The sequence below is a fragment of the Propithecus coquereli genome, unplaced genomic scaffold (genome assembly GCF_000956105.1).
Source record: "Propithecus coquereli isolate 6110/MARCELLA unplaced genomic scaffold, Pcoq_1.0 Scaffold138, whole genome shotgun sequence".
Lineage (NCBI taxonomy): Eukaryota > Metazoa > Chordata > Mammalia > Primates > Indriidae > Propithecus > Propithecus coquereli.
In genome coordinates, this window is record NW_012138080.1 from 3,838,480 (window position 1) to 3,852,948 (window position 14,469).

General features: G+C 36.4%; 1 protein-coding gene across 1 annotated transcript in view; it reads right to left on the bottom strand.

Annotated features, from left to right (window-relative positions):
• USP34 (ubiquitin specific peptidase 34) overlaps nt 1-14,469 on the bottom strand; it is a 245,992-nt gene that overhangs the window by 170,927 nt on the left and 60,596 nt on the right. The window contains exons 8-11 of the mRNA XM_012639191.1: nt 10,123-10,128; nt 6,117-6,172; nt 5,450-5,531; nt 5,270-5,362 (exon numbers count right to left, since the gene is read on the bottom strand). Coding sequence (XP_012494645.1) covers nt 5,270-5,362; nt 5,450-5,531; nt 6,117-6,172; nt 10,123-10,128 — 237 coding nt within the window. The remainder of the gene's footprint in view (nt 1-5,269; nt 5,363-5,449; nt 5,532-6,116; nt 6,173-10,122; nt 10,129-14,469) is intronic.

A 14,469-nucleotide genomic window follows, 5' to 3' on the forward strand; every position in this document is an offset into this window, starting at 1 on the left:
ACACAAAGAGTGCAATGCGCACCACCCGAAGGATGGACATATTTGAAACTCGGACTTGGGGGGGGGCAAGGGCAACATAAGTAACATAAATATCTGTACCCCCATAATATGCTGAAATAAAAAAAAATAAATAAACAAAATAAAATATGAAGGGATGGCAAAGGTATATGAAGAGACCCACAACATAAAAGAAAAAAATCCAGTACAGGTAAGAGATTTGAATATGTAACAGAGAAAGGTATAATCACTCATATTAATAGTTCCTGAAAAGGCAAGAAGGAATAAGATTCAAATCATAAAACATAATATAGAATGGGAAACTGCAGTGGCCAAACACTAACTGAAGCATAGTCATAACTTCACATGCCAGCAATATGCAATGTCTCACAAGGCAGTAATCTAAATATGTATACAAGTACACAAACAAAACTAAGAGATATAAGAGTACATATCAGCATTTCTAAAATTAGTCACTATTAACCCCTTTGAGAATCTGATGAAAATTATGGACCATTTGTCCTCAAAATGTGCATAATGTATATCTGAATCAGATAATACTTAAATCCCCTTCTAAATCCTAGGGAATTTGGTTCCTATCATCGAGACACAGAAATCAATCTCAAAAAAGCTATTTAGATCCATTTTAAGATTCTAAGTAATTCCACATGATTGATCCTTGTATGAAAAAGAAGAAAAAAAAAGAAAAAGATTTTAAGTATTATCCGAATGAATTACACAAATGTATATAAAAGTTGAAATTTAGAAAGCATTTAACAATAAATTCCGAAAGAGGTGAAAGGCTTTAAAGCTTATTTTTTGGAGTCCAACGAATAAAGATTTACAGTGGAATGGTGGGAAGAGGGAGATGGAGAGAGGTAACCAGAATAGTAACTTTCAATAGTAGAGAAAATAACTTAGTTTTCGTATTTACTGAAAAACTAATACATATCTGTAAAAATTTCAAAGTTTACATAGGTACAGACAATGGAAAAGAAGATTTCCACCTATCCCAGGCCACCACTCCAGAAGCAAACTGTTCAAAATTTCTTGTATATGTTTCCAAAATAGTTCCAGGCATTCACAACTACAAAAAATACATTTGTATGCATATATGTGCATTCTCTTTTTAAAATTATCTTAAAATTCAGTGGATGGGGGAGATCTCAGTGGGAGAATAGTCTCTTAATAAAAACATCTGTTACCTATGCAGTGCTTAATAAAAATATTTCTTAGAGATGGTCCCACATGAATACAAAAGAGCAACTTCAGCCCTTTCTACCGACTATGTATCATTTGATTTTACGGATTTCCCAAAACTTATTTAACTAGTCCCACATTAATAGACATTCTTGTGCTGCTAGCATGTTATGCTGTAGTGAACATCTTCATGTACATGTACACACAGGATAAATTACCAGAAACAGAATTGCTATATTGTTCCCTAAAAGATGTACTACACCTTGGTCAACACACAGTACTATTAAACACAATAGGATTTGCCCAATACGTGAAAAATGCTATTATTTGAATTTATATTTCTTTAATTATAAACAAACATAATCGTTTTTGATTTATAAACCTTTCGTATTTCTTTTTCTGTCATTTTTGTCTATTTGTTCCTTGGATTCCACTGTAAGAGCTGTGATACAAGGCCAGGTGTGGTGACTCATGCCTGTAAATCCCAGCACTCTCGGAGGCTGAGGCAGGAGGACTGCTTAAGCTAAGGAGTTCGAGATCAGCCTGAGCAAGACCGAGACCACATGTCTACTAAAAATAGGAAGGGGAAAAAAAAAACAAAAAACAAGAGTTGTGGCACAAACAATGAAAACAGTAGTAGCCAATGCAATTCCTACTGAACAATGACATGGGTGAATGGGGGGGGTAGGGGAGTTGTGTGTGTCTCTCTCTGATGAGCAATGTGATCTCAAGAACTTTAGTTTGGGGTGGGGGTTGGGGGGAGGGACAAAAGACTCAGGCAAGACTCTATTTGAAACAAACCAACCAACACTGGATACTTTGAAATCAGTTACATTTGGTGCTCAAATTAACAGAAAATGTAGAAATTTCTAATCATTCTCAATCTGTGGTAAATTCAAAAGTAAAGCAATTAACATATCACTGACAAACCCAATTAAAATAACCCTTAAAATATACTCATTTCATTATTTCATCTTATCAGAGCATCTTTTATAGATATTTTAAGTTATTGCAAACGGTATCACAGAGTTTATTGCCACAATTTCTTTAATCATTTTTATTAGGTTAGTTCCAAATTTTTACTAGTGTATACTGCTAAAAGTTTAAACAGGGCATAATATGAATTATAAACTTGATGAATTTCAAATTCCACAAATAATCCTTCACTATCCTAGTTATAATGTTTGCTATATGTTACTGAATATATCACTGTTTTCATATTTTGCTGAACCAAATAAAACTAAAAATCTACTAAAAAGTAACATTTTCAATAAATTACGAAAATTTCCCATTACTGAGAAATATGAACTGCTTCTACGATTTGTTAAAATGATATTTATATATAAGTATAAAATGTTAAATATGGGGAGTAAAAGGAAATGTATTGAAAAATTATCACAGCAATCTAAGAATTCAGTGAAGTCTCAAGGTCAATAAATATAATGGAAAAAATAGCACCATAATGAAAGTAATTAAGTATAATAGAAGAAATTGCTATTTATGACAGCAATAAAAAAAAATTCCTAAGATTAAGCTTAACATGAAATAAAAATTTATACACCAATAACTTTGAAATCATGAATGATACAAAAGAAAACAAAAGAAAAGGCATATCGTGTTTTGGATAGGAAGACAGAACTTCAGTTCTCCTCAAATTAATCATTATCACAATAAAAACAACAGTATTTTTTAAGTCAATGCTAAAATCCATATGGAAAATGATATGGTCTCTGTTACAACTATCAAACTCTGCCACTGTAGTGTGGAAGCAGTCATAGACAATACGTAAAAGAATGGGCACGGCTGTTTTGCAAAAATCTACAAAACCAGATGGCTGGCCCCACAGGCTATAAGTTTACCAATCCCTGGTATAGATTATAAGTACACATACAAATAGGTCAGTCTAGAAAGTTCAGAAAATGATCAAGTCAAGACAAAATTGGTATCTCAAGTCAGTGAAGAAAAAAGTTACTGAACAAATGGAAATGGGACAATTACATAACCAAAAAATGGGGTGAGGGAAATTGGGCATACATGTAACACCTTAAACCAAGATAAAGTCCAGCTGGATCAAAGATTAAAATATATAATTGCAACAGAAAATGTACAGAAAGAAACTAAAGAGGAATTCCCTTATAATCATAGGAGTAGATAATGCATTTTGAATCAAGACACAAAATCCACAGACCATAAAAAATATAACCACAAACCTGAAACAGTAAACACCACCTTACTAAAAACCAAGACACTAAACTAGGATATAGTCATGAGTTGTAATCACAAAAGATCAATTTCATTGACACATAAAGAGCTCCTACAGACCAGGCATGGTGGCTCACATCTGTAATCCTAGCACTCTGGGAGGCCGAGGCAGAAGGATTGCTTGAGCTCAGGAGTTGGAGACCAGCCTGAGCAAGAGTGAGATCCCATCTCTACTAAAAATAGAAAAATTAGCCAGGCATCGTGGTGCACACCCGTCTGTACTCCCAGCTACTCGGGAGGTTGAGGCAGGAGGAGTCCTTAAGCCTAGGAGTTTGAGGCTGCAGTGAGCCACCATGATGCCACTGCACTCTACCTGGGGCTACAGAGAGAGACTCTGTCTCAAAAAAAAAAAAGTTCCTACAAATAAAAAAGAACAAAAGCAACTGATACAAATGGCAAAGAACATAAACAAATAATCCCAGAAAAGCAAAGAAAATTGCTCTTAAATACAAAATTTGCAACCCCATTCATAATAAAAGAAACAAAAATTTAAACTGCCAATGATATCACTTTTCACCTATCAGATTAGCAAATATCAATAAATTTAATGACAGAATGTACTAAGGAGACTAAGGGTAAAGTGGAATCGTCACACCAGTATTTACCACAATTAAGCCACATATATGCCTTAACCTAGCTTTTCTACTTGTAAGTGGAAATTGACCACAGCTACACAAAAGTTTTGTATACAGATAAAATGACGTTAGAAGTTACTTATCAGAGAATTTTTATAATATTATACAAAAGACTGGGGAAAAAATCATGCCCAGGAATGGGATTTGGTTAAATAAATTATGGTGCATACCTTTAATGAAACACCACACAACATTACAAACCTTACAAAAAACTAAAAAAGCACTTGATATACTAATGTGAAATCTCCAGAATAAATTCACAAGTCAAAAAAAGCCAAGTCTGTTTGGTATGCTACATTTGTGAAAAACAGAAGAAAGAAAAATGTACACAATGAGCTATTTATACAGAAAATCTCAGACACACCTGAGAGGATAAGAACTACATGTCTGAGAGATAGGGACAGGATGGGAAAACATATAATATATCCTTTCATATTTACTTTTTGGATTTTTTTTTTTTTTTTGAGACAGAGTCTCACTATGTTGCCCTGGCTGGAGTGAGTGCCGTGGCGTTAGCCTAGCTCACAGCAACCTCAAACTCCTGGGCTCAAGCCTCAGCCTCCCGAGCAGCTGGGACTACAGGCATGTGCCACCACGCCCAGCTAATTTTTTTTCTATATATTTTTAGTTGTCCAGATAATTTCTTTCTATTTTTTTTTTTTTTAGTAGAGACGGGGTCTCACTCTTGCTCAGGCTGATCTCGAACTCCTGAGCTCAAACAATCCACCCGCCTCGGCCTCCCAGAGTGCTAGGATTACAGGCGTGAGCCACCATGCCCGGCCTACTTTTTGGATTTTGAATCATGTCGATATATTCCTTCTTAAAAAATTAAAGAAAAAAGCAATGCAATAGAGAAGAAACATATCAATACAATATTCAGGATAGAAGGGTACGCTATATAAATGAGAATGGGAAAAGTCTCTTTATTAAACAAAGATGGCTTCATGAAGAAGCTCCAACTGACTGACTCTGATTTCCTTCAACTCTACCAGTAACACAGTAAGACATGGACTCTGAAGACAGACGTCAGATGTTCCAGTCCCAGCTTGTCCAAGTCTTGCTTGGTCTCCTTAGCTATAAAATGGGATAATGAGAGAATTTACCTCACAGGGGAGTAAAGTACTTAGAACATACAATAAGGAAAGCATTCAATAAATGTGAGCTGTTAATATTACCTGTGCTGCAGCCCAAATGCAGTCAATATGCTGAGTACTCAGTCGCCCTTCTGCTGCCAAAAAATTCAAAATCACTTGGCACTGTTTAATAATCTGGAAAAGAAAAACTTAACATCATTAATTTTTTAAAATATTCTTCTCTCTCGATAGAACAGAGAAGCCACATAATAGTCCACAAACCTCAATATGTAAATTTGGTCCAAATATATGCTCCACTACATTGTTGCTAATAAGCCAGTCTGCAAGTTCTTTTGCAATGGACCTAAAGTCAAGTAATAAAAATAGTTAGTACATTTAAAAGACAATTTTTTGGTCATCTTTTCTCATGTCTAAAAGGCAGACTCAGTTGTTCCCATACAAATGATAGTGATTATAGACAATCAGTTATATAGAGTACTACAAAGCATAACTAGAATGAAATAAATGCTAAATTCATAAATTCAAATTCCCTGAGTTTATAAAGAAGCAACAAATGAAAAGTCAGAATAACAAGTAACACCAGGTAAACAGGTGAGAATACTAAGTGTAACATTTACATAGTGATGTATTATCCCATTCAAGGCCTTTGCCTTCCCACTTTTTTTTTTTTTTTTTTTTACCTCCAAAGAGTAACATAGTGAGCCTTCCCACTTTTTAATTCCCTTGGTAGGCACCAAAGCATTCAGGAAATATTTCCCAATATGCCCTCTATAGTGAGATAATATCAGGAAAGTAGATTACAAAATGGGTGAACTAAGGGGAAATTAACCCAAACTAAACTATAAGTCTCCTGACCGATACTATGAAAGATTCCACTAATGAATGAAAAGGTAAATGATAAGCAGATAGTCACGGACCACATAATGACGTTTTGGTCACTGACAGACCAGATACACAATGGTGGTCACATAAATTATAGTGAAGCTGAAAAATTCCTATTACCTAGTGACGCTGTCTCTCTCTTTCTCTGTCATAACGTCATGGTGCAATGCATTATTCAGGTATTTGTGGTGATGCTGGTGTAAATAAATCTGTACTGACAGTCATATAAAAGTATAGCACATACAAATTATGTATAGTACATAATACTTGATAATGATAATAAAGGACTATGTTATCAGATTATGTATTTACGATACTCTATCCATTTTATCATTATTCTATTTTACCTTATTATTTTTTTTTTTTTTGAGACAGCATCTCACTCTGTTGCCCGGGCTAGAGTGCCCTGGTGTCGGCCTAGCTCACGACAACCTCAAACTCCTAGGCTCAAGTGATCCTCCTGCCTCAGCCTCCACAGTAGGTGGGACTACAAGCACTCATGACCATACCCAGCTAATTTTTTGTTTGTATTTTTAGTTGCCTGGTTAATTGTTTCTATTTTTAGTAGAGATGGGGTCTTGCTCTTGTTCAGGCTGGGCTCAAACTCCTGACCTCAAGCGATCCTCCTGCCTCGGCCTCCCAGAGTGCTAGGATTACAGGCATGAGCCACCACGTTCGGCCCATTTTATCATTATTTTAGATTGTACTCCTTTTGCTTACAAAAAAAAGTTAACTGTAAAACAGCCTCAGGCAGATCTCCTTCAACAGGTATTCCAGAAGGCACTGTTAGCAAAGGTGAGGACAGCTCCACGTGTGTTACTGTCCCTGAAGATCTTCCAGGGGGATAAGATGTCAAAGTAGGAAGACAGTGATAATAATGATCCTGACCTTGTGTATGCCTAGGCTAATGTATATGTTTGTGTCTTACTTTTTAACAACAATATTAATAATGTAAAAAATAAAAATAAAAAATTTTAAGAATATAAAAAAGCTTATAGAATAAGGACATAAAGAAAAAATATTTTTACACAGCTATATAATGTGTTTGTTTTAAGTTAAGTGTGTTTTAAGCTAAGTGTTATTACAAAAGAGTCAAATTTTTTTAAGTTACGGAGTTAAAAAGTTACAGTAAGATAAGGTTAATTTAATATAGAAGAAAAATATTTTTTATACTTTGTGTAGACTAGGTATACAGTGTTTATAAAGTCTACCATAGTATACGGTAATGTCCTAGGCCTTCACATTCACTCACTTACTCACCCAGAACAACTTCCAATCCTGCAAGCTCCACTCATGGTAAGTGCCCCGAATACAGGTATACCATTTATTATCTTTCATACAAATTTTTGCAGTATTTTTTCTATGATCAGATATGTTTAGACACACAAATACTTACCACTGTGTTACAACTGCCTACAGTATTTAGTACAGTAACATGCTGCACAGGTTTGTAACCTAGGAGCAATAGGCTATACCATATAACTTACACATTAAGTAAGCTATATCATCTAGGTTTGTGTAAGTACACTCTATGATATTTCCATGGCGATGAAATCACCTAATGATATAATTCTCAGAACAAATCCTTGGCACTAAGCACCGCATGAATGTATTATAAAAGTTAGTAAAAGAAAACAGATTTCAAAATAGAATGTACAGTAAAAGATCTCGAATTTTTTCATGTATATTAATTATACACAGAAAAACTAGGACTGAATATTTTCTTACTGCTTATCCACAGAATTACATTTTATAATAAAAACTTATTCTAGCCGGGCGCGGTGGCTCATGCCTGTGGTCCTGGCTCTCTGGGAGGCCGAGGCGGGTGGATTGTTTGAGCTCAGGAGTTTGAGGCCGGCCTGAGCAAGAGCGAGACCCCGTCTCTACTAAAAAATCAGAAAGAAACTAATTGGACAACTGAAAATATATAGAAAAAATTAGCCAGGCATGGTGGCGCATGCCTGTAGTCCCAGCTACTCGGGAGGCTGAGGCAGGAGGATCGCCTGAACCCAGGAGTTTGAGGTTGCTGTGAGTTAGGCTGACGCCACGGCACTCTAGCCCGGGCAATACAGTGAGACTCTGTCTCAGGAAAAAAAAAAAAAACTTATTCTAAAGCTTTTTTGAAAAACACTAAGAATTAGATATATGCACTTCAAAAGATAAAACATTAAAATAAAACTACTAATAATATATTTTACCTATTTCTGGGTAGCCCTACTGAAGCTACATAAGATTCAACTTTCTGATTTATAGAATACATAAAAAGACAGTTCAACCAATAAAATTAATTTCTAAAAAATAACCATCATTATTTCAGTCTCCTGAAGGACACTAAAAGGACATTCAGGGATTTTCATAATAACTGAGTGAACTGTAAGTGTGCAACTATAAAAATGGACAATATTATAAATATCCACCATTCATGGCTCTGGAAACATACATATAATGGGAGTCACAGAAAGCAGGGGAGGGGTGATAGAAAAAATATTTGAAGAAATAACAGCCAAAACTTCCCAAATTTAATGAAAAATATTCACCTATAAATCCAAGAAGTCCAACAAACTCCAACAAGATAAACATAAAGAAATCCATAAGTAGTACTATCCATGTAATAGTCAAATGGTTGAAAGGTAAAGACAAAAATGTTGAAAGCAGTTAAGAGAAAAACAACTAAGCGTGTACAATGAAACAATAAGATTAACAGCTGACTTTTTTTTTTTTTTGAGACAGAGTCTCGCTTTGTTGCCCGGGCTAGAGTGAGTGCCGTGGCGTTAGCTTAGCTCACAGCAACCTCAAACTTCCGGGCTCAAGCAATCCTTCTGCCTCAGCCTCCCAAGTAGCTGGGACTACAAGCACGCGCCACCATACCCGGCTAATTTTTTTCTATATTTATATATTTTTAGTTGTCCAGATCATTTCTATTTTTTAGTAGAGACGGGGGTCTCGCTCTTGCTCAGGCTGGTCTCGAACTCCTGACCTCGAGCGATCCACCCGCCTCGGCCTCTCAGAGTGCTAGGATTACAGGCATGAGCCATCGCGCCCGGCCAACAGCTGACTTTTAATCAGAAATAGTAACTGAGCTATATTGGAGCAAAGTATTTTATTAGAATTTAGTGTTAATCTAAAGAAGTTGAATGCAGGCCGGGTGTGGTGGCTCATGCCTGTAATCCTAGCACTCTGGGAGGCCGAGGCAGGAGGATCGCTCGAGGTCCGGCGTTCGAGACCAGCCTGAGCAAGAGTGACATCCCGTCTCCACAAAAAAACTACAAAAATTAGGCGGGTGTAATGGTATAGGCGTGTAGTCCCAGCTACTCGGGAGGCTGAGGCAGGAGAATCACCTCAGCCCAGGAGTTTAAGGTTGCAGTAAGCTATGATGATGCCACTGCCCTCGTGCCTGGGCAACAGAGCGACACTCTATCTCCAAAATATAAAAATTTTAAAAAAAAGAAAAAAAAGGAAGTTGAATGCATAGTTTAACTCACAAAGTAACCACAAAGAAAATAATTTTTAAAACAAAGATTTTAAAATGGTATACTAGGCTATACCTATATACTGCAAAATAAGCAGTAACAGGAATAGAGAAACAAAAAAGAGACAAGATGCGTGAAAATCAACAGCAAAATGGCAGATGTAAAACAGTTATATAAACAACATTAAAAGTGAATGAGTTAAAAACTCCAATTAGGACAGAGATTGTAAGACTAGATTTTTTTTTTAAGATCCAACTATATGCTGCCTCCAAGATACATACTTTAGATTCAAAAACACAAACAGAGGAGGGAAGGGGGGTAATAAAAAAAAATAAAAAACACAGATTAAAAATAAAAGGATGGAAAAAGATGTAATAGTAATAAGCATAAGAAAGCTGCAGTGGTTACACTGACATAAATAAAATAGACTTTAAGCCAAAAAAGGTCTTAAAAATACAAAGAACATTTTCTAATGATAAAAGAATCATATAATCAGGAACATACAACAATAGAGCCCCAAAATACATGAAGCAAAAACAAATTACAAAATTGAAGGAAGAAAAAGACAATTCAATAACATACTTGATTCTTGTTACTTGCAGTAGTTATGTTCTATAGAGTTGCTGCAAACACTGAATTAGCTAACACTCAACCCTTAGTCCTAGGGGAAATATGTACATAGTATATTTATTACACACAGATTATAATCTTCAATCTGAAAAACTCATACTAGTAGATTCTATTTTCTCTATTTTACAAAAGAGAAAATGAGGTTAGAAGTGTTTGGATGACTTGTCTGAGGCCATGCTCCTAACAAGTGCTAGAATTGGGTTTCAAATCCCATTCAATTGGCCCCAAAGCCACAGCTTGTTGCACTACACCGCACTACCCCACCCACTCGCATCTCCATCTTCCGGTCATCTCTCTCTGAGCTCTGAAACAAGATAACAAAGTGTCGCCTTGTTTGACTTTAGCTGGAAATGTGCATATTGGGAGATGTGGAGTTACAAATAAACTGCAGCAAACAGATGAATTCACAAATACAGAATCCATGGAAGAAATATTTTCCTGTCTTCAAAAATACAGATTCTGTATTTGTGAATTTATCTGTTTGCTGAAATTTATTTGTAACCCCCAAATCAATACCTGTGGCACTTTTATAGTCCTTCATGGACATGCACAGAGCAGTGAAAAGGTTTGAATCTACCAATATGCACATTCCAGATAAAGTCAAAAAAGGTGACAATCTGGCATCTTGTTTCAGAGCTCATACAGAGTGATCAAATTCACAAAGGATCAACTGCAGTTGGAGACTTCAGTGCCTCCATTCAATAATACAAAGAACTAGGCAGAAAATCAGCAAGAATACATAAGATAACACCACAAACCAACTAGATCTAATAGACATCTACAGAACACTCCATAACAACAGCAGGATACAATCTTCTTAAACACACATAGACCATTTTACAATACAGACCACATTAGGCAATAAAACACAACAAACAACCCAATTAAAAACTGGGCAAGGCAGCTCACACCTGTGATCCCAGAACTCTGGGAGGCTGAGGTAGGAAGATTGCCTGACACCATGAATTCAAAACCAGCCTGGGCAACAAGGCAAGATCCTGTCTCTTAAAAAAAAAAAAAAAAAAAAAAAAAAAAGCCAAGCAGTGGGATGGACCTATACATAGTCCTAGCTACTGAGGAGGCTCAGGCAGGAGGATCACTTGAGCACAGGAGTTTCAGGCTACAGTGAGCTACAATTGTGCCATGGCACTCCAGCCTAGGCAACAGAGCAAGACCCCATCTCTAAAAAAATAAACAAAATTCTAAAAATTAAAGAAAAACTGGGCAAAAATGTGAACAATTCATCAAAGAAACAAAATGCAAATACCCACATAAAAACATGTTTGATGCTATCAGTAATTAGATACAAATTGAAACCATCATGAAACACTACTTTATACCCACTAAATGGCTCTAATCAAAAAAGATAGTAACAAGTGCCAGTGAGAATGAGGAGAAACTGGAACCCTCATACATTGCTAGTGAGAATGTAAAAGAATATAGGTATGTTGGAAAACAGTTTGATAGTTTCTTAAAAAGGTAAAAAGATAAACTGACCATATAGGCTAGCAATCCTACCCCAAAGTATCCACCATAAGAAATAAAAACATATCCCCAAAAAGAACTGTACACAAATGTTCACAGCATGATTATTCATACTAACTCAAAAGTGGAAACAATCCAAATATCCATCAACTGGTAAATGGATCAAGTGTGTGGTATACCATATTGCTGAATGAAGGAATGAAGTACTGATACACACTACAACCTGAATGAACTTAAAAAAAAACCACTACACTGGGCCGGGCGCAGTGGCTCACGCCTGTAATCCTAGCACTCTGGGAGGCCGAGGCGGGCGGATTGTTTGAGCTCAGGAGTTCGAGGCCGGCCTGAGCAATGAGCGAGACCCCGCCTCTACTAAAATTAGAAAGAAATTAATTGGCCAGCTAAAAATACATAGAAAAAATTAGCCAGGCATGGTGGCGCATGCCTGTAGTCCCAGCTACTCGGGAGGCTGAGGCAGAAGGATCACCTGAGCCCAGGAGTTTGAGGTTGCTGTGAGCTAGGCTGACGCCATGGCACTCACTCTAGCCCGGGCAAAAGACTGAGACTCTGTCTCAAAAAACAAAACAAAACAAAAAAAAACCAGTACACTAAGTAAAAGAAACCAGATGAAAAAGACTATCATGTGATTCCATTTTTATGAAATGTTCAAAAATGGACAAATCTATAGACAGAAAGTAGATTGATGAGGCTGAAAATAAGATTAGGGACTGACTACAAACAGGCAAAAGGGATCTTTTTGAAGTGATGGAAATGTTCTAGAATTGGACTGTGGTGATAGTTGTACAACGCTATCAATTTACTAAAATTCAATGGACTGTACATTTAAAACAGGTGAATTTTATGGTATGGTAGTATTTATACCTTAATAAAACTGCTTTAAAAGATCCAATTCACAGCTTCCAATAATACTTATCACATACTTTTTCTCTTTACTCCAGTTTCCTCACACTGTACATACCCTTACCACCTTGAGCTATCTCTACCCATGGGTCCTCAAACCTTTATTCTCCTCCCTGTTCTCTTAACCATGTTTTTATGACATTTATTCCTTATGTTTTTTTGAATGGAATTCCTTCTTATTCCCCTATCCACGATTTCCATACCATAAAGACCTACCTAGCCTGTATATGTTATTACTGCAGTTAAGATTCCAAAATATTTTTCTTTTCTGTGAGAGGGGTGATTGGGTATCACATGCACAGTTATAAGGTTCTCTTAAGCAGTCTTGTGTAGATAGAGGGGTGGGAGGCACAAAGGGTTCCAAAGGAAAATCCAGAGCTTTAGCTTTACATACAGTGAATATAGTCTACATAATGAGTTGACTATATGAAATAATACTTCTAGCGTAATCCAGAATCTATAAAGCCATGACCAATTCTAGGCAACACATTTTGAGGGGACCACTGACAAAGAATGTTGCCAGAGTCAAGTGACTGGTATGATGATAAATGTAAAAACCATATTATATAAGGGGCAAATGGAGAGAAAAGAACTCTTTAGCCTAAAGAAGAAAAAGAGAAAAAGAGACATAGGCTCTGGTTTTCAAATTCAGGAAGAGCTGGGTTCATTTGAAATTAACTCCATAGGGCAGGACTAAGATCAATTTACACTAAAGCTAAACTATGACTCATGTAATTAGGACTTTTCTAACACCTTAAAGTTTATCCAACTCCATTCAAACAGAAGATATCCTATCCAACTATTTGGGACTGAAAAAACTGATTTCTATACTAGATGGACAATTAAGTGGAATAAATATATTTCTGAGAACTAAATCTAAGGTATAAAAACTACTACCTTTCACATATCAGCATCATTAACTTGGATTTTCCCCCATAAAATATATCAAATAAGGTATTGAAGAGGTCTTTCCTTTTTTCTGAATCAAATGTGTATTATGAACTGAATGTTTGTGTCCCCCGCAACAAATTCATATGTTGAAATCCTAACCCCAAATGTGACATTAATTGGTGGTAGGGCCTTTGGGAGACAATTAGGTCATGAGGGAGGAACATTCATGAATGGGATTCATGCCCTTATAAAAGGAATCCCAGAGAGTTCCCTGACTCTCTTTCTACCATGTGAAAATGCAACAAGAAAATGGCAGTCTGCAACCTAAAAGGCTGCCTCCAGCAGAACATGTCCATGCTGGCACCCTGACCTTGGACTTCCAGCTTCCATAACTAAAAGAAATAAATTTCTGTTGTTTGTAAGCTACCCAATCTATGACACTTGGTTGTAGTAGCCTGAACTAGGACAGTATGCTTTCTGAAAACTATTAGTACCATACTATTCACCACTAAATTCTCCTGTATAAACAGTATCCTTTCTCATTTTGTGACAAATAACACTGTATGTTGGTGCATGCCTTTTAAGAAAGAGAAATGAGCTAAGCATGCTGTAATCCCAGCACTTTGGCAGGCTGAGGCAAGAGGATCCCTTAAGGCCAGGAGTTCAAGAACAGCCTGGCAACACAGCAAGACCCTGTCTCTACAAATGTGTAAAAAAAAAAAAAAAAAAAATTAGCCTGGCATAGTAGTGCATGCCTGTAGTCCCACCTACTCAGGAGGCTGAGGTGGGAGGACTGCCTGTGCCCAGGCATTAGAAGTTGCAGTAAGCTACATTCATGCCACTACACTCCAGCCTGGGCAACAGAGTTAGACCCTATCTCTAAAAACAAAAAAATTTAAAAAAGAAAATGTTTCAACATACTGTTTGGAAAGCTTATTATAGATTGTATAAATTGAAGCCACAGGGCAAAGAAATTCTAGTAAACACTTCAAATCTAAAAGT